The sequence below is a fragment of the Mustela lutreola genome, chromosome 6, assembly GCF_030435805.1.
Source record: "Mustela lutreola isolate mMusLut2 chromosome 6, mMusLut2.pri, whole genome shotgun sequence".
In the NCBI taxonomy this organism is placed as follows: domain Eukaryota; kingdom Metazoa; phylum Chordata; class Mammalia; order Carnivora; family Mustelidae; genus Mustela; species Mustela lutreola.
This window is the reverse complement of record NC_081295.1, coordinates 118,478,575-118,505,939: the sequence shown is the minus strand read 5'-3', so window position 1 is coordinate 118,505,939 and position 27,365 is coordinate 118,478,575. Positions and strand designations below refer to the sequence as shown.

Genomic DNA, 27,365 nt, shown 5'->3' with positions numbered 1-27,365 from the left:
TGGGACTCTATCAGCAAACTTGCCATTCACAGGGGCCCCACTGAGTGTTCAGTATGTGGCACTGGGTGGATGGAGGGGATTCAGCAAAGCAGGCCACATACTCATTAGCACTAGAGTCTGGTGGGGAGTGGCTGACTCTCTCCTTGCTTCTCTCCCCCTTCTCCACAGCTAGAGGAGCAGCAGACCTTAGAAGAGGCCATCAGCGTGGCCACTGCTGCCATGCAGCAAGGGGCCGTGACCCTGGAGGCCACAGAGTCAGAGAATGGCTGCTGAGTCCCAGGGGGCTGGATTCCACAGCGAGTTGGAGGAGGCCCCATGCTGCACAGGCATCCCTGCTCCAAGGGCCCGGGCTGTGGCTGACACTTGGAAGGTGGCCACAGAGGTCTCCGGGGAGAGATGGCGGCAGGAAAACCGCTTAAATGAAGAGGATGCCGGGGGCCCTGCTCCAGGGGAGGGCTGCACAGCCGGAATCAGAGGAGGGTGTCAGGAGCTAAAGAGGACAAGCTAATCACCAGGCTGCACTGGGGCATCCCCTCCTCAGAATCAGCTGGGTGCCCACTCTCCTTCCTCCAGAGAACACCCTTCCTCTCAGTCCACTCCCCTTCTCAGATGGCTACTGGGACTGCTGTGGGGATTGGTCCTCTGTTCTGACTGGTCACCACCCACCAGGGGAAGGGGCTACCAGCTCTCAGCCCAGCAGGAGCAGACCAGGCCCAGACCTGCTCCTCCCAGCAATAACCACCTCCCTGGAAGCCTGCCCAGGTGCCTGGCCACTTGGCAGCAGGGTTTCCTGCCACCGCAGAACCGCTCAGGGGCCTGTGGCTGGAAAGGTGCCCAGCCCCACCCATCCCCCAGCCACCCCTCTCCTCTCCAGCAAAGAGGGAGGGAGTGGCCTTGTACATACTGGGGATTGGGTTGAATTTGTTTTGGTTTGTTTTTTTAAATTCCATTTTGATAATTTTTTTTCCTGCTCTGGTTGGTGGTGGCAGATGGGTGAATGAGTATTTAATAAAAGTTCCAAGTTTCCACCTGGGCCCCTGCCTCCCTCCTTTCGACTTTGAGCCTTGATACCAGGGCTGGTTGAATTAGGCTCCTAGCCCTGTATCCCCGGACCAACCCCACCCGGCCTCAGTGCCAGACTGATGGGACCGGCCTACCAGGGGCACGGTTGTAAGGTGGCTTCCTGCCCATACCCAAGGAGGTGGGCTCCAGAGTGGCAGATAGGCCCAGGGTGACCACTGTTTCCAGGCTCTGGTTGGATCTCAGGCATCGGGATGGTTGGCTCAGAGGAACTGTGTTTTTTCCTACCTTTCCTTGTATGATATTGAGCCCTTCCGTGCCCAGCTCCCACTCTGCGCATAGTCAGTGTCTCCAAGTGGGCAAAGCCCCAGAGTGGAGTCAGGGTAGGAGGTGCCTTTGCCAAGGTTAGCGAGGGTCTCCGATGACTGTGCTGCTATGGTGCTGAAGTCCCAGCTCTGGGGATGCCCACTGGGACCATGCTGTGGAATTCCAAAGCCACCACTGGACCTTAGTGAGAAGTGTGGGAGGGCTGACCAGCCCTGGTGGGAAGGGGGGGGCATGATGGGAAGAACTCTTTGGGTTTGCCTCCTCTGGCATGGGAGCATTGCAGGGACTAGAGGGGCCTCTTTTCTTGTCTCCAAGGTGATGGATGTGCCCAATCCCTTCCTGTCACCTGGGAATGGAACCCTCCCCCTAGCCCAGGTACTCTGTCTTCTGTTTACCCATGCCAGCAGCTCTTGGAAGCAGAGGGGGCTGGGACATGCCCCTAGGAAGAGGGGTGTCTCAGGTACCCAAGCAGGCTTCTTCCAACACCCATGACCACCATTGTTCTGGGCAGGCGCGTCCTGGCCCTCACAGACAGTGGATCTGAAGAAAGGGAAGCACAGCTGTGGAGGACCCTGAGTGCCAGGCCTCCTACTGTCCGCCAGCCAGGAGCTGCCCCCACCCCCTGCACAAGGTTCACCCTCCCCCACCCCCCACCCCACCGCCCTGTGTTTCAGAAACAGGCTCCCATTCTCAGGGCCAAAGGGCCCCAGAGTGGGCAGCGCTCTGAGCTGAGGCCTTCCAGAGCCAGAGCCCAGAGGATGGGGAGGCAACAAGTCACGGGCCAAGCCTGCCTGACCTGGAGAGGTGCCCTGGCCCAGTTCCTCTGCCAACTGTGTGTCCTCGCCTTTGTCTTCTTCCGCTTGGGAGGAGCCCTGCCACCACAGTGATGTTAGACAGTCCTAAAAGGCATGCTTTGTCCCATCCCTGCTCTGCCTCACACCCATGCCCAGACCTTACAACTGGGTGAGGTGGGTATTCTTCCCGCTCTCCCCTGAGGGAACTGCTCAAGGAGGTTAGTAGCTCGAGCAAGGCCTCCTGCCTGGGAAGTGTGCAAGCGAGGCAGGACACCCTCTACCACCACCCTCCCAAAGCCCGGGGGAGGGGGGGAGGCTTGCTTTTTGTTGTTGTTTTGTTTTTCCTTCATCCCCTCAGCAAGCTGCCTCAGGGAACCCAGGAAGCCCCAGAAGTTTCTGGGGCTGGGGAGACTTATAAAGGGCTCCATGCCCTGGGAGCCACACTGGACAGCAGCAGGCCTCGGGCTCTCCGGGGCTGGGCTCCCAGGTGGTGTGCAGAGAGTGGGCCTGGAGCACGGTGAGAGCGACAGCCCCAGGCAGCACAAGCAGGCAGGTGGAGCTCTTGCTCCTCGCCATGGCCCCTCTGCGGTCTCCACAGCCGTTCGCATTTCCTGAAACCGGATCTCGGTGTCAGAGCCGCCCCCGGGCCGGGCGGGCACCTCAGCCATGGCCCTGCGCAAGGAGCTGCTCAAGTCCATCTGGTACGCCTTCACCGCTCTGGACGTGGAGAAGAGCGGCAAGGTCTCCAAGTCCCAGCTCAAGGTGAGGGGCCTTCGGGGCCCGGGGTGGCCGGTGGGGGCGCTGCCTTGGCCCCTGGTGCCCAGGAGCCGGGCGGGGACGCTGCGCGGATGGAACTCAGCCATGCAGAGGCCCAGGCCTGGGGAAGGGAGCCGGGACCCGGTAACCGGGACGTCGCCACCGGGTGGTTGCTGCTGCCTGTGCTCTGGGGCTCCAGGGAGGTAACATGCAGAGCCTTTGCCCCGAAACCTGCCCACCCCCAACTCTCTGGAGGGTGGAGGTGACATCATAAGGTTTTGAAGGCCAACGGGCCAGGCTACATCCTACACTCCGTGTGATGAGCACACATCTCCCCAGAGTGAAGCAGGGCACGCACCCTACTCCCTCCTGCTGCTTCCTCCTGGCTTTGAAGAGAGACAGTTAGCTAGTACTTGTCAGTCACTTCCTCCCGGAGCTGAGTGAGAGGCTTAAAGAGCCTCTCCCAGTTCCAAACCAGGCTGACTGGGTTGCCTTTGCCAGAGAACAACTCCTCTGAGCCCTGTCTCTCAGATGCAACAGCGCTGGGAAGGGGCAAGGACTGAGACCCTGCTCTGCGGCTGCCCAGCCCACTGCCCACTACTCCCAGGTTGGAAAACTGTTCTCTTTGGCCTTGGGACCTCAGGCAGGGAAGAGGTTGAATCTGAGCCCAGGAAGAGCCCCCATCGGTGATTGCCCTACAGTTCAATGCCCAGTCCTGGACAATGCCTGGGAGACCAGCAAGTTTCTCTCCTTCCATTCTCCAGTCTCGGCTTAGTGCTGCCTTCTCCACCCTGGTCAGTGGGGAAGAAACAAGGCCCCAGGCCACTGGAACCTGGGGACCCTGGGAGACAGAAGCAGGGTAAGCCTCAGCCTTCAGTGACCTGCCTTACTGATGATCATTCATTCGGTTCACATGTTGACCAAGTGAGTAAGTGCCTGGCATGAAGCTAGGCCCTAGATTTCTGGTGTCTCTTCTGAGCACCCCCAAGGATGCTTGCAGCCTTAAGGAAGCCTCCATTTTTAATGACCAAGATAGGAGGTGCTTGCAAATCTGGGAGAGATGAAAAAGGCAGGGTAGGCGTTGTGCGCCACCCCCACACCACCCCCCTCTTTTGCTGAACTAGGACACAATAAACTTGGATGTCCCAAACTGGTCCTGTCCCATAATCTGTCCCTTAGCTAGAATTATGAGCATTCAAAAAATGATTCTTGACTTCCCCAGGAAAGATAGGCCACTACTACCTTTGATCCTTGAGGAAGATTCCTCAAGAGGCAGGCTCTTCCTTACATTTTACTTAAATCCTTTTATTGCACATCATGTCATCTAGTGGGGGCTTCCGGATAGGAGCAGTCCCAACGTCCATAGTTTGTTGTCTCCAAGGTACTGTCTTCTGTCTCCACTACCTGTAGCCCCTATATCCACTCCAGGCTCTCTATGCCTGCCCCTCGCATAGAAAGTGGCTACCCCTTTTCCTCATGACCTCAGCCAGTAAGGCTTTCTGCCTTATCCCTCTTTTTTCGGCCTCCACCTGGATTGATGCCCATTCCTCACCCCCACACATTGAGTATCTGCAGGGAAGATTCTGTTAGGAGCTCACATACTTGAAATGGCCACCATCTGTACCACATCACTGCTCACACTGAGCCCACCGCCAGCAGCCTTTGGTCACAGAAGAGCAAAGGAAGTTTTCTCCCCCACTCAACAGAAAACATGTCCACTGCTAGCAGTGGGAATCGCTGCTAGAAGTGAGAGTCTCAGGCCGGGTGGTGGGTCAGGCAGACACGGTGGGCCCATGTCACGCAAGAGAAGAATAGGGAAGGCAGCTCTTCCCTGAGACCATAGTGGGAGATACTGGAACAGGAGGAAGTAGTGATAGTGTTGGGGGCAGGGATGCCGGAAAGACAAAGGAGCAATAGAGAAGTGGTCAGAAGTCAGAGGAGGAAGCAGATGACAGAGATACCAGGGGGACCAACCCCACCCCTGAAAAGACTTGGGGGAAAAGGGAAAAGACCTTGGGGTTAGTCTGTCCTCACTAACACTGTCCCTCGCCTTAGGGCCCTGGATTGGGACCAGGCAGGGAGACATGCACCAGCCCAGCAAGCAGTGTCTTTCTGTGACAGTCACCACTTCCCTGATGTGTTGGGCTGTCACTGGCTGTCGTGGGCAAAGCCATGATGAGGGAGCGGGAAGAGCAGTCAGGCCTCTGAGAAGTAGCCGAGGAGTCAGGATTGTTCTCTCTGAAGAAGGAAATCTTGGGGAGAGAGCAGATGGGTTTTCCTCTGTTTGAATTCTTGTAGTGGATACAATGGCCTTTGTCCAAATGCGTTGGGAAAAGTACAATTAGACCAATAGGCATGACACTTCTTCACAGGAAGGATTTAGGCGGAGCACCAAATTTCCCAGGAGTTGAGGACTGCCTGAGTTTTCCCAGGGTCCCCAGAACCTCCTTATCTAAAGAACTCTGGAGGGAGTAAGGGTCCTGGCAGACGGCTGCAAGGAGAAAAGCCTTGGCAATAATGGATTTCCTCTCTTCCCTGGGGAGCAGACTTGGTACTAGGCCTAGAGGGGAATCAGCTGAGAATTGGGGTGAGGGCCCTGGAATTAGGGATGTGGATGGAGCAGTATGTCTCTGGCTTAGTGAGCTCTTAGGAGGAAGCAGGCCTGCCCCTTCCCCTTGACTGGCAAGAGCTGGGGTGGGCAGGGAGGGTAAACTGGGGCCTTCCTGACTTGACTTTTCAGGTCTTCCAGGCTCCTGAGTTTCAGGCTCTGTGTCTGGAGGGGGACAACAGCCCTCACTTTGGTGGCGAGAAAGTTAAGAGCAATTCCAGTCCAGGAATCTGCTGGCTGGGATCTTCAGCCTTTTTTTTAAACACTGTCTTTACTGAACCACTTATTTTATTTTATTTTATTTTTAACTATATTTTTTCTTAAGATGCTATTTATTTATTTGATAGAGAGATGGGGGAGGGATCACACAAGTAGGCAGAATGGCAGGCAATGGGAGAGAGAGAAGCAGACTCCCCCCTAAGCAGCGAGCCTAATGCGGGGGCTCGATCCCAATACCCTGGGATCATGACCTGAGCCAAAAGCAGATGCTTAACCAACTGAGCCACCCAGGTGCCAGATCCTCAGCTTTGTTCTGACCCCTCCCTGCTGCTGGTCTCGGGCTGGGATGGCAGGGAGTGATGGGATGATTTAGTGATGCGCAGAGCACGTGACTCAGAGCCACACAGGCCTGCTCCCCAGCTCGATGACCTTGGGCAAGTGCACACTGTCTCTGAACCGCTGGTTTCTCACCTGTAAAGGCAGAGGATTGAACGGGGGATCATTAGTTAGCCTACAAAGGAAATTTTAACAAAGTACATGAAGTAGATGAAATCAACCCTGGATGCAGCCTCTCCTTTCCCTTTCCCCAGCCTGTCTTGCCTTTGGTGCCCACTCTCAACCCCTTCTAGCTCTTTCTTTTTCTTTTACTTCTATAAAAAATTTTATTTATTTATTTATTTATTTGAGAAAGAGCAAGAGAACATGAACAGTGGGTGGGGTGGACAGAGAGAAAAAGAGAAGCAAACTCCCTGCTCAGCAGGGAGCTGACTCGGGGTGGATCCCAGGACCCGGAGATCTTGACCTGAGTCAAAGGCAGATGCTTCACAGACTGAGCCACCCAGGTGTCCCCCCTCCCCCACCCCCCTTCTAGCCCTTTCTTGCTGTCAGGAGGCACACAGCTCATCCAGAGATTCCCACCTTTTAAAATTCCCGGTGTTTCTCCCTTGGGATAATAGTTATGCTCTAGTACCCGCTGACTGAGAAAAATACATTCAGCAACTCTTAAATGGGTCTGTATATTATAAAAGAATCACGTGGTACCTAGATGCATTTAAAAAAAAAAAAAAAACTATAGGCCATCTAGGCAAGAGAGAGATCATTAATTCTCTCTGCAGCCATTATTCGATGCTGTGCATGAGTTCCCAAACCCGTCCTATGTGAGCCAATGAAGGCTGGGAACTGCAGGACCATGGGCATGGCACCTGCCCCATCCCCACACTCGAGTTTTTAGGGAACTCACAAGCCCCTCCAGGAGAACCATTTCCCCACTTGCCTTCAGAGGAAACAGTGCGTAAATGAAGCCTCTCAAAGGTCAATGGCTACCAACTCTGAGGTCAGGGGCTGCCTGGCTGGGCGGTGAGACTGTGGGAGTCCTCTCTGAGGGCCCCCCCGAAGGGCAGCTTGTGAAAGCTACAAACACCTGGACCCCACCCTTGGAAACTCTGAGTCAGTTGGGAGGGGCGGGGCCCCAGCACATGTGGGTTTCAGCAGCTCCCCAGGTGATTCTGAGGCTCAGCCAGAGCTCACAGTGGCGGAGAAATCGATCAAGAGCAGGCCTTTAGAGGTAGACATCCAGGAAGACACTTGACCTCTCTGTGCCTTGATCGGTAAAGGGAGGATAATGAGAGGCCCTGCCTCCAGGGGCTGAGGATTGACTAAAATCAGCCAGTGCGCTTGAGCTCCCGCACATTCTGGCCTCTACCTCTGCCATTTCCTTTCCAGTGTGACCCTCCTCTGGTCACGCCCTCTCCCCACCTCTAGCCCCAGCCCTTCTCAACTCGCGCCCAGGCACAGGAAGCCTGGCAGTCTGAGGTCTGCCGATCTCTCTGGGGAGAGGCCCTGAGCCCCTGGTGTCTGGTGCGTTTATTCCTTCTTGTCCTGATACCTGAGAGCTCACAGAGATTGGAGCGTCTGTCCTGGACCCCTCAGATGCCACTGGCAAAAGGTACAGGTGAGGAAGGCAGGTCTTAGAGGACAGTGTGGACGAGGGAACCAAGGCAAGCAACAGCTAAGATAACTGCGGTTGTGTGTCCCCCTTCTATCCTAGGGCAGCAGGGATTTTGTATGACATCTCTTTGAACCCTGTTTTTAGACTTATGAACACCGAATCCCAGTGAGGTTCATTTGCGCAGAGAGATTCAGTCTGTGTCCGTCTGACTTTTGTGTTTTTCCTACTTCTTTTTTTTTTTTTTTTTAAACATTGTATTTATTTATTTGATAGACAGAGATCACAAGTAGGCAAGAGGCAGGCAGAAAGAGGGGAGGAGGAGAAGCAGGCTCCCTGCCGAGCAGAGAGCCCAATGCAGGGCTCGATCCTAGGACCCTGGGATCATGACCTGAGTTGAAGGCAGAGGCCTTAACTCAATGAGCCACCCAGGTGCCCCAGTATTTTTCCTACTTCTTCCCGTAATGCATTTCAGTTCATTCAACAGATAGTCATTGCATGTCCATTATATGCCAGACCCCATGATATAACCATGAATACAGAGGTGAATAAAAGGGACAAAAATCCCCACCCTTGAGGGGCTGACATTCTAGCCAGAGAATACAGATGAAAAACAAACTAAGTAAGAATGTATCATGTGATGGAAAATGATACATGACATGGAAGTAAATAAAGCGGAAAGGGGATAGAGATCGGGGGTAGAGGGGATGGGGTTATAGATTTAAATAAGGTGGTCTGGAGAAGTCCTCCTTGAGAAGGTGACATCTAAGTAAAGACAGGAAGGAGAAGAGGGTGTGTGCCATGCCTGGACCTGGCAGAAGAATATTCCAGGCTGAAGGTATAGCAAGGCAAAGGCCCCGAAGCAAGTGTGTGGCTGGCCCATCTGAGGAATGTCAAGAGGGCCAGAGTAGCTGCGGAGAAGGGAGCAAAAGGGATGAAGCCAGAGAAGGTGTGGCGGGCCAGGTTCTACGGGGTCCAAGGCCTCTGGAAGGACTTGGAATTTTACTCCGCGAACAACAGGAAACCATTGGACCATTTAAGTTAGACTTGAGGAGTCAGTCAAAACATTTATCATATGTGGGACATGGTACTGAGCTCTGGAATTAGGCCTGAACTTAGAGTCCTTTCTGCCCTCAAGGAATGTAGAGCACCCAGAAATGCTCACACAAAAAGGGCATAACAGAGGAATGTTATTATAGAACAACTTAATAACAGGGTACATTAATAACAGTGGTTAATGGCACTCTTTGCTTTTTATCTCTATAGTTTTAAAGTTTTTGTCATAAAAACAATATATGCTCCTGTTTGGAAAAAAAAATCAGAGTGCAGAAGAATATAATTTTAAAGAAGATGAAATTTATTCTATAAGTAAAACATGGTAGTAGTTAAAATTCAAAGACAAATGTAATGTTAAAGATAATGAAAGTTCCTCCCCTCCCTGGGGAAGGATGGTGGGGTGATAGCTGTTAACAGTTTGCTGAGTCCTCTAGATTTTTCCTACATACACATAAACATGTGTACAAAGATTAGGTTGAAATTGCTGACATTTTATTGTTTCAGCCTATTAAAACAGCTATTAAAATTTTCTATGGTTCAACCTAATCTTTGCACACATTTATTTTACAAACATTTCATTCTATAGCTGCTTTTTTCACCAGCCAGTATAGTATGCCTATCTTTCCGTGTCTGTTCATAAAAATATAATAAAAATAACACACAACTTTTATTAAACAATGAGCGAGGCACCAGGTGCTATGCTAAGCTCTTCATTCTAAAAGCCCTTTGGAGTAGGCCAACTTTCTATTTTCACAGAGAACAAGGTCTTAGAGAAGCTAAACCACTTATCCATAAGCTTGTAAGTGGCAGATGGAAAATCTTTCCAACCACGCATAGGTCCATGACACAATGTACCTGTCCCTACTGAAGGAACCTCAAGCTGTCTCCAATTGCTCGTTTTATAAACAATGCCTCTGTGAAGATTCTTGTATGTGTAGCTCTGTTCCCTTGAGCATCTCCAGGTTAGGTGATTAGAAATGTGAGGGGCAGGGCGTCTGGGTGGCGCAGTTGCAGTCGGTTTGGCAACCAACTCTTGTTTTGGCTCAGGTCATGATCTCTGGGTTGGGAGATCAAGCCCTCCCCGATCAGCCGGGAGTCTGCTTCCCCTCTCCTTCTGCCCCTCCCCGAGCTTACACACACACACTCTCCTCTCTCGCTGAAATAAATAAATCTTAAAAAGAAAAAAAAAAGTGCTGGGGTCATTCCCAATTTTAAGTTTGATACATTCTTGCCCTCCAGGAAGATTATCAATTCACACCTCAACAGTAGGATATTCAAGAATGGCCCTATTTCTCCACAACCTCTTCAGTGCCTGATGTTATCAGTCTTCTGATCTATGCCAATTCATTAGGTTAAAAAAAAAAAAATCTCACTTTCTATACAGGAAGGGATCTAACATTTGCTCCATGCTGATTTAACTCTGGCTGTCTCCATATGTCCTCTCACTCTATCCTCACAGCCTGTCCACGGAACAGGTATTATCCCACCGTGTTGCTGACAATGATACCGAGGGGCAGAGGGTGAAGGTGTTTATCTCCCTTCCAACAGTTTAACAATTCCGTGGAAGAGTATACCTCTTTCCGCTAGAGGAAGCAAAAAAATCGTTGGGCTGATTCTCATTGGCCCACGATTGGTCATGTGTCCTTCCTTGAGCCAATCACCATGATTCCGATGTGCCCACCCCACAGCCGCGTGGGCCAGGGATGCAGAGTCCATAACACAGATATTAGTGAATGGGGGAGAGGTGCTTCTCAAAAACAAACAAACAAACAAACAAACCAAAAAAAACAACAACGAAACAAACAAACAAAAAAGGCGAGGCTCCATTACCAACTATGGGTGGAAAGGGCAGACTTCATCAGGAAGAAACTGCCTATCTTTTAAAACAATAGAAGTAGAACCAAACTTGGAACAGGAGGGGCGCCTGGGTGGCTCAGTGGATTAAAGCCCCTGCTTTCCGCTCAGGTTATGATCCCAGAGTCCTGGGATCCAGCCCCACATCGGGCTCTCTGCTCAGCGTGGAGCCTGCTTCCTCCTCTCTCTCTGTGTGCTTCTCTGCCTACCTGTGATCTCCGACTGTCAAATAAATAAAAACAAAAAAAACAAAAAACCTGGCGCAGGAGATGATCTGAAGAGCGTGGGGAACGAGGGTAGGGATGGAGGTGGGGGTCAAGGATGGCTGCCCAGAGGGGAGTGAGGGGAAAAGAGAAGCTCCCTCTGGCTGGGCCTTCCAACTTCCAGCTTTGCTGCAGTGGAGCCTGAGGCTCAGTGGAATACTGGGGCAAATTCTCAATTCTTTGTCCCGTGTCGTCCAGTCCAGTCCAGTCCAGTCCCATCCAATCCCGTTCTCCCCCCACGCCCCCACCACCCCCGCACCCACCTTTCACCAGAGAATAAAGAAGTGCCAACTCTGGGATGTTACCAGCTCCTGCCTCAGGAACTGATTCTAAGCTTAACTGCTGGTGGTGGGAATAGCCCTTCTGCACAGCATTCACTGACTGCCTTTCATGTGCAGAAGAGGACACAGGGGCTGTGGGACACAGGAACAGAGATGTTGTCTCCAGAGTCGCAATCTACCTTTAGAAAGAGCCTGAGGGTCAGCACTGGAATAGTGAGGCAGCCTTCAGAGCCAGGCACACCTGCTTTGAAGCTCAGCTCAGCTGTTTACTCTGAACTTTATTATTTTATTATTTTTTTAGAGAGAGTGTGTGTGCAGGAGTGGGGGCAGAGAGCAGAAGAAGAGGGAGAGAGAGAATCCCAAGCAGACTGCTGGCTCAGTACAGAGCCCAATGTGGGGCTCGATCTCATGACCCCCAAGATCAGGACCAGAGCAGAAATCAGGAGTCAGACACTCAACCAACTGAGCCACCCAGGTGACCCAGTAATGAGTACTTGAACCATTCCCTCTGTGATACGAACTACAACAGAATTACCCCCAAGGCAATTTTATTTTTTCCTGATCTTGTTCAAACTTCAATCTCTTTCGTGGTTTGTTATCCAACTCGTGTTTCCCCTCCACACCATCCCGGCCACCATCCCTTCCAGGCCTTTTCCTCCACATGTCACACACCATCTTGCACAAGCCTTCTCTGAGCCCTCCCCAGCTCCCTTCCATCTTTGAAGGACAGTGACTGGGAGAGCTGCACTTGCCTTTACTGGACCAGACACACTGTAGCCTGAACCCCAAGTCTTTGATGGGAATGATAGGAAATTCAGGGCTCCTGCCCTGGGGCGACAGCCACCTCCCTGTTGACAGCCCAGCATCCTAGGAAGCCCCTGAGTTTGGGGATCTGCGGAGCTGGGTTTGAATCCAGACTCTTGCTCACTGTGGATCTTTGGGCAAGTCCCTGGATCTCTTGACCCTCAGTGTCCTTCTCTGCAGAAAGAGGACCTCCCTACCCAATGAAGTGTCTGAGAACATGGCTGCTTGGGTTTGAATCCCAGCTCTTTTACCTCATCTGTAAAGCGGGGATATTAACAGTGGTGTTGGGGGTTAAGTGAATTATATATAACGTGCTTAGCTCAGGGCTTGGTGCATAGTAAAGTGTGTATGGTTTAGGGTTTGTTTTGTTTTGTTTTTATTGAGGTATAATTGTCATATAACATTATATTAGTTTTAGGTATACAAATTAATGACAGTATTTATAAATATTGTGAAGCGATCACCGCAATGTCCAGTTAACATCCATCACCATATATAGTTACAAAACTTTTCTCTTGGGGGGGCACCTGGGTGGCTCAGTGAGTTAAAGTCTGTGCCTTCAGCTCAGGTAATAATCTCAGGGTGCTGGGATCGAGCCCCGCATCAGGCTCTCTGCTCAGCAGGGAGCCTGCTTCCCCCTTTTTTTCTACCTTCCTCTCTGCCTACTTGTGATCTCTCTGTCTCTGTCAAATAAATAAATTAAATCTTTAAAAAAAAAAAAAAACAACAACTTTTTTCTTGGGATGAGAATTTTAAAAAATCTAGTCTTAGCAACTTTCAGATAGGCCAGACTATAGTCTCCATGTTGTAGGATACCTCCTCATTATTTATTTTATAACTGAAAGTTCTACATTTTGACCCCCTTCACCCAGTATACCTGCTGCCCTATCCCCTACCCCTGGCAACCACCAATGTTTTCTGTCTCTGAGCTTACAGTAGGGGGATGAAGGGTTAATTTGTTTTTTAGATTCCACATAGAAGTGAGATCATATGGTATATATTTTTCTCTGACTTGTTTCACTTAGTGTAATGCCCGCAAGGTCCACCCATGTTGTTACAAATGGCAAGATGTCTTTCTTTTGTATGGCTGAATCATATTCCCCCGTATTCAGATGCCTATGTTTTAGTTATGATTGAATTGAATAATGCATGCAGAGGACTTAACTGGGATGGGAATGGGGACAAGCCGGGAGGTGGCAGCACCCCTCTAGCCCGGCTCCAGCTGGGACACAGGAAGGCAAACCGCCACTCTGTCTCAGGTGCTGTCCCACAACCTGTACACGGTCCTTCACATCCCCCATGACCCCGTGGCTCTGGAGGAGCACTTCCGGGATGATGACGACGGCCCTGTGTCCAGCCAGGGATACATGCCTTACCTCAACAAGTACATCCTGGACAAGGTGGGGTCTTGCTTGAGGGGGCGCCTCTCCCCACTTCCCAGTCTGTGCAGCGCCCCAATACATTGCCACCCCAACTCCTCCCACCTATAAACTCCCCACTGTCCATCCCTGCCCTCCCATCTCCATCCTTCAGATTCCAGCCTCTCGCCCCCTCCCTGCCCCCCCTCACTCCCTCCTCCATCTCCCTCACCTCTATTCTAGCCTCCACCCTTCCACCCCGCCCCTGCCTCGGGGGTTTCCAGCCATAACCTTTACAAAGGGCTTCCCCCAGGGCTGTGCCTCCTGCTCTTCCCAGCCATCCCTCTCTTCTTGAGTTCTTCCTGGTTGTCCATCCCGCCACCCTTGGCCTCCCCTCTTTTCTCCCCTGGGCTGAGGGACAGGTTTCTCTATCGGCAGGGGACTCGGGTGTGTGTGGAGGGGGTGGGTGGTGGGAATCAGCTAGTTACCCGATAAGCAGCTCAGGGACTCCTCAAGTTAAAGAGCCCCAGCTTGTCAGGGTGGGGAGCAGGGAAGAGACCCCAGGAAAGTAACTAGAGACTTGTCTGGTGGGAGAGCTGGGATGGGCTGGCCGTTTTGGCTAACTTGCTGGCTTGGTGGCAGGTGGAAGAGGGGGCTTTCGTTAAGGAACACTTTGATGAGCTCTGCTGGACCCTGACGGCCAAGAAGAACTACCGGGTGGACAGCAACGGGAACAGCATGCTCTCCAATGAGGATGCCTTCCGCCTCTGGTGCCTCTTCAACTTCCTGTCCGAGGACAAGTACCCTCTGATCATGGTTCCTGATGAGGTGAGGGCAATGGCAATGGCAGTCCCAGAGACTGAATCCCGGGGGCCAGCAAAACTTTGAAGGAGGCCAAATCACCTCTTAAATTTCCCATAACCCCTTTCTTCTTGGTCTCCCCATGCTGGTGCCTCTCTGCCCCCAGCTGTCTCCAGATGCCTAGCATTGCCTGTATCAGAGTCATTGTGCCCAGGAAAACCAAAACTACCCTTCCTTCAGTGCTCTCTTAGCCCTCAAGGGAAGAAAATGACCACAGATTCTATTTACATGACAGTATAAATGCCTAATACCTTACAGGGCATTTAAAAATGAAAACATTTAAGATCGAATGGCAGGATTCCAGGCACTGTGGCAATCTGAGAAGGTTACTAGATAAGGGGAAGGGAGAATTTCCAGGGATGTCTGGCCCATTACTCCAGGGCTGGATGGGCAACCAAATCTGGCCCCAGTTCTAGATTTTTCCCTCCCTGTCTTCTATAATATAGAGGAGAGCCGGGGCATACCCAGCTCTGGCTCCAGAGGGCATCTGGGGGTAAAGGCCTGGATTGTGTTCCCCTATCTCCTCAACTTATGGATGAAGCCAGGGCATGTCCCCCTCCTTCCCATGCATTTAGCCTTCTCCTGAACCTTTTGCCCTTTTGGTGGCTGTGAAGATGCCAGGGTGCATTTAGGTCTTAGGTATGGTGGGGAGCGGTCCTCTGTGTTCACAAGAAGTCCTAACGTATCTAACCTCACTCAGACTTATCTCCTGGAAGGGCAGGGGGAGATGCCTAATCACTGAACTGGTACACCCACCCTACTCCCAGTTGGACCAGTAACCTCCAGAGGGAAAGTCCTACAGAGAGTGTCCCAAACAGCTGCTGGGGCAGGTAGGGGACATGTGTCCATCTGCACAGGCACCCGGCTAGACACCATTGTCAGACCTCTGCCTATCAGGGGAAGGGGGCCCCTCGTAGGCCAGAAGGCTGCTCACTGCCGTGATCAACACATTGTATGTACAAACTGCAGCAGGATGAACCCCAACCGCCACTTCCTGTTCCTCTGTAGCAGGTTTCCTGTCCCTGCCCTGCTTACACCCACCCCCAATCCCCTTGCCCTCCCAGAAGGGAAGGATCCTCGGGGTTGGGGCTTGGGTTTGGAATAAGGACTCAGATGAGATACAACTCGAGTTCTAGCTGCCACCAACTTGCTGTATGATTTAGAACGAGTCACTTCCTCCTCTGGGCCTCAGTTTGGTCATTGGCCAAGTAAGGGTATTGGATGAGAGGGCCTTTGTGCCCCTTTGACTTGTTATATGATTTGCTGCCTCTGCCTGACCCCCAGCCCTCAGCCTTCACCCTGCCCTTGATTTAAAGCATGAAGGAATGGGATGTGGGACTGGAAATTGGGGAGGGGAAGGGAATGCCCGAATTGGGGTTGGGGCTCCAGGATCCCCCCTTCAACCTACCCCAATTTCTTTTCTTTTCTTTTTTTTTTTTTTTAAGATTTCATTTATTTATTTGACAGACAGAGAGACAGCGAGAGAGGGAACATAAGCAGGGGGAGTGGGAGAGGGAGAAGCAGGATTTCCACTGAGCAGGGAGCTTGATGCAGGGCTCAATCCTGGGACCCTGGGATCATGACCTGAGCCGAAGGCAGACACTTAATGACTGAGCCACCTGAGCACCACTCCACCCTGGTTTCCACCAACATTTAGTCATCTGGCTTCCCTACTCCCGTCCCTGGTCACCTCTGCCCAGGCTCTGGGAGCCAGAGAGGGCCCCCCCCATCCTGATATTGTCATAGGCAACACTGTCTGCTATAGTCACCAGGCTCCCCGCCTCCTCCAGGTGGAATATTTGCTGAAGAAGGTGCTCAGCAGCATGAGCTTGGAGGTGGGCTTGGGTGAGCTGGAGGAGCTGCTGGCCCAGGAAGCCCAGGCCGCCCAGACCACCGGAGGGTTCAGCGTCTGGCAGTTCCTAGAGCTCTTCAACTCCGGGCGCTGTCTCCGAGGTGTGGGGCGGGACACCCTCAGCATGGCCATCCACGAAGTCTACCAGGAGCTCATCCAAGATGTCCTGAAGCAGGTCAGGCCAAGCTGGGAACTCAGGGAGGACCCAAGACAGAGTGAAGAGGGGATGGTGGGGGGGTGCGGTGACGCCTCTGACTTGGCTCTGGCTATGACAGGGCTACCTGTGGAAGCGAGGGCACCTGCGGAGGAACTGGGCAGAACGCTGGTTCCAGCTACAGCCCAGCTCCCTCTGCTATTTCGGGAGTGAAGAGTGCAAGGAGAAGAGGGGTACCATCCCGCTGGATGCACAATGCTGCGTGGAGGTGAGGGGGACCAGCGAAGGGGGTGGAGTGCAATTCAGGGCCCAGAGGCTCTCCAGTGTGGTATAAAAGCAAGAGGCTCGGGAGGAGAGTGGATGGAGAAAAGCCACAGTGGCAAATTTCTGCTTAGATGACTGTAACCCAAATATATCTGGGTGCCTCAAGGCTATTCTCATGCATGCCACAAAACAAAACAAACCCAAACTGCAACAAATTTAATACTAAAGCCACTGGTGAGTAATGTGGATTTTGCTAAGGATTTTAGAGGAGATGGCTTATGTCTCATGCTACAGAGCAAACTTTTTTTTTTTTCTTTTAGGGAGAAAGAGAGTGGGTGGCAGAGGGGTGTGGAGGAGGGGCAGAGGGCGGGGGAGAGAGACTCCTTTTTTTTTTTTAATAGTTTATTTATCTCTTTGACAGAAAGAGAGATCACAAGTAGGCAGAGAGGCAGGCAGAGAGAGAGGGGGAAACCGACTCCCCACTGAGCAGAGAGCCCGATGTGGGGCTTGATCCCAGGATCCTGAGATCATGACCTGAACCTAAGGCGGAGGCTTAACCCACTGAGCCACCCAGGTGCCCCAAGAGAATCCTTTTTTTTTAAAAGCTTTATTTACTTATTGAGAGAGAGAGGGGCGGGCGTGGAGTAGGGGAGGGGCAGAGGGAGAAGGAGAATCCCAGGACCCCAAGATCATGACCTGAGCCATCCACGTGCCCTGAAAGAGAATCTCCATGCTCAGCGAGGAGCCCACTGCAGGGCTTCATCTTATGACTCTGACATCATGACCTGAACCAAAATCAAGAGTCGGAGCCTTAACCGACTGAGCCAACTTGGTACCCCCAGAGCAAAACTTTCCAAAAATCCCCTTAAGAAGTTTTTCTCCTTCACCCAAATTCCATTCACTTTGGCAATTCTATTCATCCCTAGTCTTTCTCCACATCCTTCTCCTCCAGTGCTTCCCCTCCCTTTTCCCCCCTTGGCTCTATCTGTTATTATTTTAGGAGACCTAAAAATTATTTTAAATGGTAGTTTTTTAAAAAATGCATATATACACCTAAACACACACACACACACCCCTAACATGAAGTTTGCCATTTTAACCATTTTAAGTGTAAAATTCTTGGTATTAAGTACATTCACAATGTTGTGTAACTCTCACCACTATCTATTTCTAAAACTTTTTCATCATCACAAAGAGAAATTCTCTACCTATTAAGAAATAACTCATCCCTTCTTTCTCCCCAGTCCCTGGTATCCTCTATTCTACTTTCTGTCTCCACAAATTTGCCTATTCTGGGTACCTAGAATGGAATGGAATCACCTAATATTTTGTCCCTCTGTGACTGGCTTTTCTTCAGTGTAAAGTTCCAAAGTCCATCCATGTTGTGGCACGGGTCAGGACTTCAGTCCTTTTTATGACTGTATAATATTCCATCACATAGATAGACCACATTTTGTTTATCTATCTACTCATGGACTGATGGACAATGGGTTGTTCCCATCCTTTGGCCATTGTGAATAATGCTGGTTTGGCCATCCATACAGAAGTTTCTGGGTAAGTATATGTTCTCATGTCTCTGGGTATATACTGAGTAGAATTGCTAGATCACATGGTAACGCTATGTTTAACTTTTTAAGGAATAGCCAAATTGTTTTCCAAACCAGCTGTACCATCTCACATTCTCACCAGCAGTGTATGAGAGTTTCACTTTGTCCATATTCTTGTCAACATGTGTTATTTAAATTTTTAAAAAATTATTCTTATAGGGCACCTGGGTGCCTCAGTCAGTGAAGCATCTGCCTTTGGCTTAGGTCATGATCGCAGGGGCCTGGGATCGAGTCCTGCGTCAGGCTCCTTGCTCATGGAGCGGTCTGCTTCTCCCTCTGTCCCTCACCCCACTTGTTCTCTCTCTCTCTCAAATAAATAAATAAAATCTTTAAAAAAAATTACTGTAGCTATCCTAGGCTCTCTCCATTTTTGCCACGTAAGGAAACAGGTGTCACTGAGGACGGAGCATAGATCTTAGGCAGAAAGCCCAGCTCCACCACCAACAGGCAGTGTGAACTGGGTATGTTCCTGGACCTAGTAAAGCCTCAGTTTCTTTTTCTATAACGTGGAACTAATAATGCCTGCTTGGCAAGGTTATCTTGGCATTGTGAATAAAATGATGCATCTAAACACTAGTTCAGCCTCGAAAGCACAAGAAGCTCAATACATGGGACACCCAGCTGGCTCAGTCAATGGAGTGTGTCTTTTGATCTCGAGGCTGTGAGTTTTCAAGTCCCATGTTGGATGTAGAGACGGCTTAAAAATAAAATCTTAAAAAAAATAAAAAAGAAGGAGAAGAATCTCAAAAAGTGTTAGCTGTATTTTCCAGTAAAATATAAGCTTAGGGAAGGCAGGGATTTGGTCTGTTAGTCCCACCTCAGTATCCTAAATGCCTAGAACAATGAGCCGCACTCAGGAGACACTCTAAGATATCTGTGGAATGAATGAATGGAGAACTTACCCAACAGGCAGGGCTATGTGAAAATGAATGATTTGGGGTAGTGAGGACCCTGTCATGGAAGGTGTTCAAGAATGATCTGCACCCATATTCAGTAATGAACTAGCTGGCAGGCCCCATGGAGAGACACCAAGACAAAAACTTGCCCACCCTACCTCCAAAGAGCAGAGGCTACAAGACTTGAGGGGACATGAGCGCACCCAGAATTAACCTCTTTGCCAGGCCAAACAGGCAGACCGGGAGCATTGCCCCGGGAAGGGGAAGGAGGTCAGCAAGAAGGGGTAGGGGTTGGAGCTGGAGCACTCCTGCGGCACCCCTACTCCAGTGAAGCCAGCCTGTCTGGGAACACCTGCCCTCTTCCAGGTGCTGCCAGACCGAGAGGGGAAGCGCTGCATGTTCTGTGTGAAGACAGCCACCCGCACGTACGAGATGAGCGCCTCAGACACGCGCCAGCGCCAGGAATGGACAGCTGGTGAGTGCTCGCTGGGTGGTCTGGGTCTGGCTGGACCTCAGTCGCTCCTCTGTGTAAAGGGGGGTGATGACACTGTCCAGCGGGAGGCTGGAGACTGCCTCGAGCCTCCTCGGAGGCCCCTTTCTGGAGGTGGGCCACCTCGAGGACCCCGCTGCTCCTGGCTGGCGCCCTGCTGACCCCCTCTCTGTCCCTCCGCAGCCATCCAGACCGCGATCCGGCTGCAGGCCGAGGGGAAGACTTCGTTGCACAAGGACCTGAAGCAGAAGAGGCGCGAGCAGCGGGAGCAGCGGGAGCGACGCCGAGCGGCCAAAGAGGAGGAGCTGCTGCGGCTGCAGCAGCTGCAGGAGGAGAAGGAGCGAAAGCTGCAGGAGCTGGAGCTGCTACAGGAGGCGCAGAGGCAGGCCGAGCGCCTGCTTCAGGAGGAGGAGGAGCGACGCCGCAGCCAGCACCGGGAGCTACAGCAGGCGCTGGAGGGCCAACTGCGCGAGGCGGAGCAGGTGGGGCCGGTTCCCGGCGGGGGCGGGGAGGTGGGGATGAGGAGAGACCCCGCCCAAAGCCGAGATCTGGGGGCGTGGTCGGGGGCGGAGCCCGCGGGCCGGGTAAGGCGTTGCATGGAGGAGGGGCTTGGAATGAGGGACTTGGGAAAGAGCCCCGCACTTGAAGCCTGCATCTGGGACGGGCCCTGTGCCAGGGGCGGCGTGAGGAGGGAATGGGGGTACAGGAACCTGGCCATGGGATGGCTTGAGATGAAAGATGGGGCGGGGCCGAAGCTGAGTGCTATAGGTGGTAGAGGAGACCTGGGCTGGGGGCGGGGCTTGGGCAGAGATGCTGCTAAAGACCCCCATAGTCAGGAATGAGTTTGGAACAATGCTAGACTAGATCGGACTAGACTTGATCTAAGTGTGCAGTGAAACCAGTTTGGGGAAGGAGAGACGAATGTGGAGGCGGACTAGACATGTAGAGGCAATCAGATATAGGATTTAAGAGATCTAGAGCTGGAGTTAGAGACACCTGGATCCGATCGCCACTCTGCCTACTTAGGAGCCTTGTGATCTCAGGCAAGTTACTTAGCCTCTCTGTGGCTCAGTCACTTATCAGTGACATGTTGATGCTAACTGTGCTCCTAGAGGTATGATGAGGATCAAATTAGGAAACACCTTTAGTTGTTATAACAATTATTATAATTATAGTCTCTCCCTGCCTGGCACTAGCCCTAATTATAGTCATAATACCTAATATTATAACACATAATGATAATAATTAAGGCTGGTGCTAGGCGGGGGGTGACTTTACCTCCCTCCCCCCATGTAGCATCTGTTCACTGACCATTATCTGACCTAGTAAGGCTCCCAGAAAGAGATCAGATCAGGAAGGAATCCCGACATGAAGGAACTCCCTAGACGCTCAATGGGACAGAGAGCTATGTGGACCAGCCTAGAGGAGTCCTGGGGAAAGGGCAGCGCACCTGCAAACTCCTCTACCCCACACGGTGCCCCCGGTGACATGGCTCCGCGCCCCCGCACAGGCCCGGGCCTCCATGCAGGCTGAAATGGAACTGAAGAAGGAGGAGGCTGCCCGGCAGCGGCAGCGGATCCAGGAGCTGGAGGAGATGCAGCAGAGGCTCCAGGAGGCCTTGCACCTGGAGGTGAAAGCTCGGCGGGATGAGGAGGCCGTGCGCCTCGCCCAGACCAGGTAGGACTGAGGGGCCCCTTCTCGTTCCTCTCCCCTGCTTCCCCGGCGTCCTCCTTGCTGAGCACCTGCGAGGTGCAGTGGCTCTGGAGACGACCCAGTGCGCGCCCCCCTCGACAGACTGCTAGAGGAGGAGGAGGAGAAACTGAAGCAGCTGCTGCAGCTGAAGGAAGAGCAGGAGCGCTACATCGAGCGGGCACAGCAGGAGAAGCAAGAGCTGCAGCAGGAGATGGCGCTGCAGAGCCGTTCCCTGCAGCAAGCCCAGCAGCAGCTGGAGGAGGTGCGGCAGAACCGGCAGAGGGCCGATGAGGACGTGGAGGTGAGGCCTGGGGTGAGGGTGGGCGACGGGGTGAGCCCCTCATGCACAGGACCTGCAGCCTTCCCTCAAACACCGAGTAGACCGTCTCCCCGCTGTGTGACCTCAGGCAGATTGCCTAACCTCTCTGAGTTTCGAGTCCCTCATCTGGCCCGTAATAAGCATGGCCTGAAGACTAAAGGAGCTGGTGGGTGTGATACTTAGTATGCAGCAAGTGTGGAAGAGACATGAGCTGCTATTTTTATCATTATTATCAATCTGGGCAAAATCTCCTCATCCTCTTCCAAGCTCCTACCTTGCTATCCCTGTACTTTGGCTCTCATCTCCATAGAAGAGGGGTTTTTTGGTTGTTGTTGTCTTTATTATTTATTTTTATTTTTTAAAGATTTTATTTATTTGAGAAAGAGAGGGAGAGAATGAAACAAACTCCCCGCTGAGGAGGGAACCAGATGCAGCCTCCATCCAGGACCCTGGGATCATGACCTTTGCCGAAGGCAGGGGCTTAACCAACTGAGCCACACAGGCACCCCAAATTTTTTATGTTCTATTAATATAATTTTATTTTGACTTGGTCATTGTAAAAAATCTGTACACAGAAACATGTAACATAGAAAGGGGAAGTTCCTCTCTGATTCCCTCACCTGATAACCATTGCTAAGGGCTAGGGGACCGGTGGAGCAGAGGTTTTGCTTTTGGTCCTGGAGAGGTGGTGTGGTGTGGTGGTTTACATTTCAACATAGGTCCCTGGGCAAGTCACTTAAGTTCTTTTTTAAAAAAAATATTTTATTTATTCATTCATTCATTCATTCATTCAACAGAGAGAGAGGGGGAGGAGCAGAGGGAGAGGGAGAAGCAGACTCCCCACTGAGCAGAGAGCCCAATGTGGGGCTCCATCCCAGGACCCTGGAATCACGGTCCAAGCTGAAGGCAGATGCCTGACTGAGCCACCCAGGCGCCCCCTCATTTAACTTCTTCTGCACTGGTTTGTTGTTAGCATCTGCTCTGGAGATTAACTAAAATGATAAATATATTTTAGCACCTCTTAGCTGCTTAATAAATGGAACTATAATGATGACAATTTTTTTTAAAGATTTTATTTATTTATTTGACAGAGAGAGATCACAAGTAGGCAGAGAGGCAGGCAGAGAGAGAGAGGGAAGCAGGCTCCCTGCCGAGCAGAGAGCCCGATGTGGGGCTCGATCCCAAGACCCTGAGATCATGACCTGAGCCGAAGGCAGCGGCTTAACCCACTGAGCCACCCAGGCACCCCAAATGATAACAATTTTTGACCCTTTCGGGAGTCCACAAGACCCCTGAAATTAGAAGTTCATCTATATAACTCTTTATGAAATATGTGAGTTTTTCTGGGAAGATGATCAATAGCCTTCGTCAGATTCTAAGGGGCCTGCAGACCCGAAAAGGTCAAGACACCCCATGGAGGATGGTGTTTTTTGACATGCTGTCCGCTGGCCCTGACCCCACAGGCTGCCCAGCGGAAGTTGCGGCAGGCCAGCACCAACGTGAAACACTGGAATGTTCAGATGAATCGGCTCATGCATCCAATTGAGCCTGGAGGTGAGAATGGGGAAAGCCTGGAACTTTCTCTGGAGTGGGGCGAGGGAAGGGAGGGAGAAAGGGATACCTCCAGATCTAGAGAGGCTGCACAGGATTGAAGTTCAGGAGGTTCTCCTCTCCCCCAAGGGCTGAGAAAAGGCCTCTCAACCTCTCTTTAGGTTGCCTTTCTCCTTACTCACGGTTGCCTTTTCTTTGCCAGATAAGCGTCCCACCACCAGTAGCTCCTTCACAGGCTTCCAGCCGCATCTACTTGCCCGCCGTGACTCCTCCCTAAAGCGCCTGACCCGCTGGGGATCCCAGGGCACCCGGACCCCCTCGCCCAGCAGCGGTGAGCAGCAGAAGTCCCTCAACGGTGGGGACGAGGCGCCCATCTCAGCTTCCACCCCTCAGGAAGATAAACTGGACCCAGCACCAGAAAATTAGCCTCTGCTATCCCCTCTTCCTCCCAAACTCATACCCACCAGAACCCAGCCACAGCTGGCCTGTGGGTGATGCCAGCCCCCGCAGAAGAGGGAGCTAAGGTCCTGGTGCCAGGAGCTCTGGCCCTCCAACCATGACACAGTCCAGAATGGAGCCTAGTTCATTTTTCGCACCAGCCCTAAGCCCCTGACCGCTTAGGCTGTCTGGGATGTTGATCCTTGAGAACTTGACCTTGTGCCTTAACCCCAAGGACCCTGTGCCCTGGGCTGGAAAAGAGAGCAAACCAGCAAGCCAATGGCATGTGCCCTCAGACTGCCACCAGGTTGTGGAGGTGCATTTCCAAATAAAAACTGTTCTTGGAATGAACCCTCGATCAGGTCTGCCATCCCTCTCTCCCGCCATGTCCGCTCTTTCAGCCTCAAGTCTACTTGGAGGTCCCCGAGAATAAAGTGGAGGGTGGGGCGAGGCAAGTACATGCTGCCGCTTACTACCTGGGTGACTTTGGTCAAGTCTGCTCACCTGATTGCGCTTCAGTTCCCATGGTGGTAAAATACGGATACTAATGGAACCTGTCTTAAAGGGTTGTTGTGCGGATTAAATGCTTGGCCCACGAGCAAGTGCTATTATTAGTATCACCTAGGTGTGGTTACTGAGCATCTAGTCTATATGCCCTGCACTTCCCCTGGCTATTTCATTCTCCTTGCAACCCTGAGAAGTATTATTATTCTCATGTTCCATGCGGAGAAACTGAGGCCCAGCGAGGTCAGGTAACTTGCCCAAAGCCTTCCAAACTTGCTTCTTTTTCCATTGACTCACTGGCTTTGTCACCTAAGACAGAGATCTGAAATCTAGGGTGCTCCTTCCCCCCATCCCCCCTTGTGGTACACAGCCCATCATGAAATCCGGTAGACCCTCCTTCACTCTCTCATAGCTATCCCTTCCTCTCTATGGCCACGGCCATGGCCAGTGCCACAGCTAAGGCCTTCATAGCCTCCTCCTGCATGCTCACCTTCGATTCCTTCTCCATCTTGCCCCATATGTAATCAGTCAGGTCAAGTTCACGTTCCTACACGTGGCACCTGAGGTTTGTGATGCCCTAGCCCAGGAGAGCCTCCTATGCCTCTGCTTTATAGATTTGCTAATGGCTCCCTTCCTTCTCCTTCCTCTGGGCCAGAACACGCTGTCTTTCCCACCTTACTTCAGGTAACAGCCTCCATAACTAGACACATGAGTTCCTTGAGGGCATGGACGTATGTTCCAACTTACATCCCCAGTGCCTAGCACAACACTTGGCTCTTAGCAGGCATGCAACAGGTGTTTGTTGAATGATTCCATTCTTTTTTTTTTTTTTAAGATTTTATTTATTTATTTGACAGAGCGATCACAAGTAGGCATAGAGGCAGGCAGAGAGAGAGAGAGGAGGAAGCAGGCTCCCCGCTGAGCAGAGTGCCCGATGCGGGACTCGATCCCAGGACCCTGAGATCATGACCTGAGCCGAAGGCAGCGGCTCAACCCACTGAGCCACCCAGGTGCCCGAATGATTCCATTCTAAAAAGAATGAGTGGGTGTCACGCAGCTTAAAAGTGATGAAGGAGCTAAGATTCAAACTCAAGTCCATTCATTTACTCAGTAAATTATTTATTAAGCACTTATATGCCAAGTGTTGGGCTGGGTGCTGGCTACATGGGACAGAACAAAACAGAAGGAGTCCTTGCCCTCCTGGAGTTTATGTGCTAGCTGATACCAAAGTTCATTTCTCAGTGGTGCCTGGGTGTCTCAGTTGCTTGAGTGACTGCCTTTGGCTCAGGTCATGATCCTGGATTGCAAGGACTGAGTCCCATATCACACTCCCTGCTCAGCAGGGGGTCTGCTTCTCCCTCTGACCCTTCCTCCTCTCATGCTCTCTCTCTCTCTCTCATTCATGCTCTCTCTCTCTCAAATAAATAAGTAAAATCTTTAAAAAAAAAAAAAAACCCAAAAACAAAAACCGAAGTTCATTTCTCTTGCAAGGACACCAAGATCTATTGCGAGGAACTTCATTCCAGTGTATTTAAAGTGTCATGAAACAAAATTACCAGTATAACACAGTGCATATTGTGGGATGGGAAGTGAGGTTCAAACTCTAAGTGTGGTAGGAATTCAGAAGAAAGGGGAGGAAGCATTTGGTAGGAGATGGGATTCACAGTGGCCCTTAAAATTTTTGTAAGAAAGAAGAGTTGGAGAACATGGAAATGACAATAAGTAGAAAGAAGCATAATATATCTATGAGCACAAGAAATGTGGATTCTGGATGGGAATTCCTCCTCTGGTGGGAAGGTCCATGGTCCTCTAATTGGAAGTGGGGTATCTCTAGGGTACAAAGAGTTTTCAGAAAATCAATTTGTAGATCCTCAATTTCCAAATGCGCTCTTTACCAAAACTGCTCTTTTTTTTTTTTTTTTTAAGATTTATTTATTTGAGAGACAGAGAGAATCTCAAGCAGACTCTGCACTGAGCCAGGAGCCCGACATGGGGGGCTCAATCCCATGATCCTGAGATCACGACCTGAGCTGAAACCAAGAGTTGGATGCTTAAATGAATGCATCCCTGAGGCACCCAAAACTGCTGTCCTCTTTCACACTGTCGCCTTCCCTACTTTCTGTAACAAGGTTCACCACTCCTTTACCCATGATCTTTCAATGGTGGACTGTGGTGGGGTGGGGGGATACCCTGGAACACTAAACAAAGCAGCAATTTGCAATGCTGGTGCTGGCTGTGGGTGCTGAGAAAATGAATGCCTTAAAAGCTGGACAAGAAATTCTTTTTGTTTTCAAGTCAGGAGGTTTCTAAATCTTTGCTTCAAAACCTAAAAGGACTTAATTGCACTGTCAGCTGAAAAATCATTAACAATATCTTTTCATAATAGATCTTTGTGATTTGGGTTTTTTTTGGGGGTGGTAAACAACTGGGATTTAGATGCCACTGCTGTATCAAAATTCTAAATTCCCATCTATTTATTGATATGAAATGAAAATGAAGCATAAATGAAAACACGGGCCTGCAATTCATGCCGAATGCTGTCTTATTCCAGCAATAACATATTCAACTATGAACATAGGAACTACCTGGGGAAAAAAGCAGTCCAGCCTTTCATTAAGAAATACATTTCTGAGGGTGCCTGGGTGGCTCAGTCTGTTAAGTGTCTGCCTTTGGCTCAAGTCATGATCTCAGGGTCCTGGGATGAAGCCCCATACTGGGCTCCCTGCTCAGTGGAGAGCCTGCTTCTCTTCCCTCTGCTGCTCCTGCTGCTTGTGCTCTCATGCTCTCTCTATCAAATAAATAAATAAAATTGTGTAAGACTTAATTGTGCAAGACTGATGATTCACAGACCTATACCCTAAACAAATAATACATTATATGTTAATAAAAGAAAAAAATACCTTAAAAAAAATTTTTTTTTAATTTTTTTTAGTGTAAAAAAAAAAAAAGAAAGGAAAAGGAATACATTTCTGGGGCACCTGGGTGGCACGGTTGGTGGATTCTGCTTGGAATTCTCTCTCCCTTGGCTCCCCTGCTCATGCTCTCTCTCTCAAAATAAATAAATAAATCCTTAAAAATACATTTCCAATGTATCGTTTGTGTTTATGCATAATATTTATAAAAATCAGAGCATTTATGTTATTTTGATCAATTGTATGTTACTAATTTCGTAATGGTCACTCAAACCAGAAACAAATTTCTCATTTAGAGTTTTATAGTTACTGGGGCCTCTGGGTGACTCAGTTGGTTAAGCATCTGCCTTCAGTTCAGGTCATGATCTCAGGGTCCTGAGATCAAATCCCACATCAGGCTCTCTGCTGAGCGGGAAGCCTGCTTCTCCCTCTCCCACCTCCCCTGCTGTGTTCCCTCTCTTACGGTCTCTCTCTGTCAAATAAACAAATACAATCTTTAAAAAAAAAAAGTTTTATAGTTACATGAAACTTAAAATTTTT

General features: G+C 50.7%; 2 protein-coding genes across 9 annotated transcripts in view; both read left to right on the top strand.

Moving 5' to 3' along the window:
- ZNF76 (zinc finger protein 76) overlaps positions 1–418 on the top strand; it is a 31,893-nt gene extending 31,475 nt beyond the window's left edge. For all 6 annotated transcript variants that reach the window (XM_059178551.1, XM_059178550.1, XM_059178547.1 and 3 more), the window contains one exon: positions 169–418. In XM_059178551.1, the coding sequence (XP_059034534.1) occupies positions 169–273 (105 nt within the window). In that variant the 3' untranslated portion in view covers positions 274–418. The remainder of the gene's footprint in view (positions 1–168) is intronic.
- Positions 419–2,087: 1,669 nt separating this feature from the next.
- Positions 2,088–23,760, top strand: DEF6 (DEF6 guanine nucleotide exchange factor). 3 transcript variants are annotated; one of them, XM_059178543.1, is made up of 11 exons: positions 2,090–2,903; positions 13,187–13,327; positions 13,928–14,113; positions 15,937–16,173; positions 16,274–16,420; positions 19,286–19,394; positions 19,593–19,891; positions 20,920–21,086; positions 21,204–21,402; positions 22,884–22,974; positions 23,174–23,760. In XM_059178543.1, the coding sequence occupies exons 1-11, from the start codon at positions 2,808–2,810 to the stop codon at positions 23,395–23,397; spliced, it is 1,896 nt and encodes a 631-aa protein (XP_059034526.1). In that variant the 5' UTR covers positions 2,090–2,807; the 3' UTR covers positions 23,398–23,760. The 3 variants fall into 3 exon arrangements, with proteins under 3 accessions (XP_059034529.1, XP_059034526.1, XP_059034527.1); XM_059178544.1 differs by lacking the exon at positions 2,090–2,903 and adding an exon at positions 3,738–3,756; XM_059178546.1 differs by lacking the exons at positions 15,937–16,173; positions 16,274–16,420 and having other exon boundaries at positions 2,088–2,903.
- The last annotated feature ends 3,605 nt before the right edge of the window (positions 23,761–27,365 follow it).

What these genes read in the sequence shown, in the direction of transcription:
- DEF6 (XM_059178543.1), top strand. Translation starts at nt 2,808, where the DNA reads ATGGCCCTGCGCAAGGAGCTGCTCAAGTCCATCTGGTACGCCTTCACC. An exon ending in TCTCCAAGTCCCAGCTCAAG is followed by an intron (nt 2,904 to 13,186) that starts GTGAGGGGCCTT and finishes ACTCTGTCTCAG; the next exon opens with GTGCTGTCCCACAACCTGTA. An exon ending in GCATCCAATTGAGCCTGGAG is followed by an intron (nt 22,975 to 23,173) that starts GTGAGAATGGGG and finishes TTTCTTTGCCAG; the next exon opens with ATAAGCGTCCCACCACCAGT.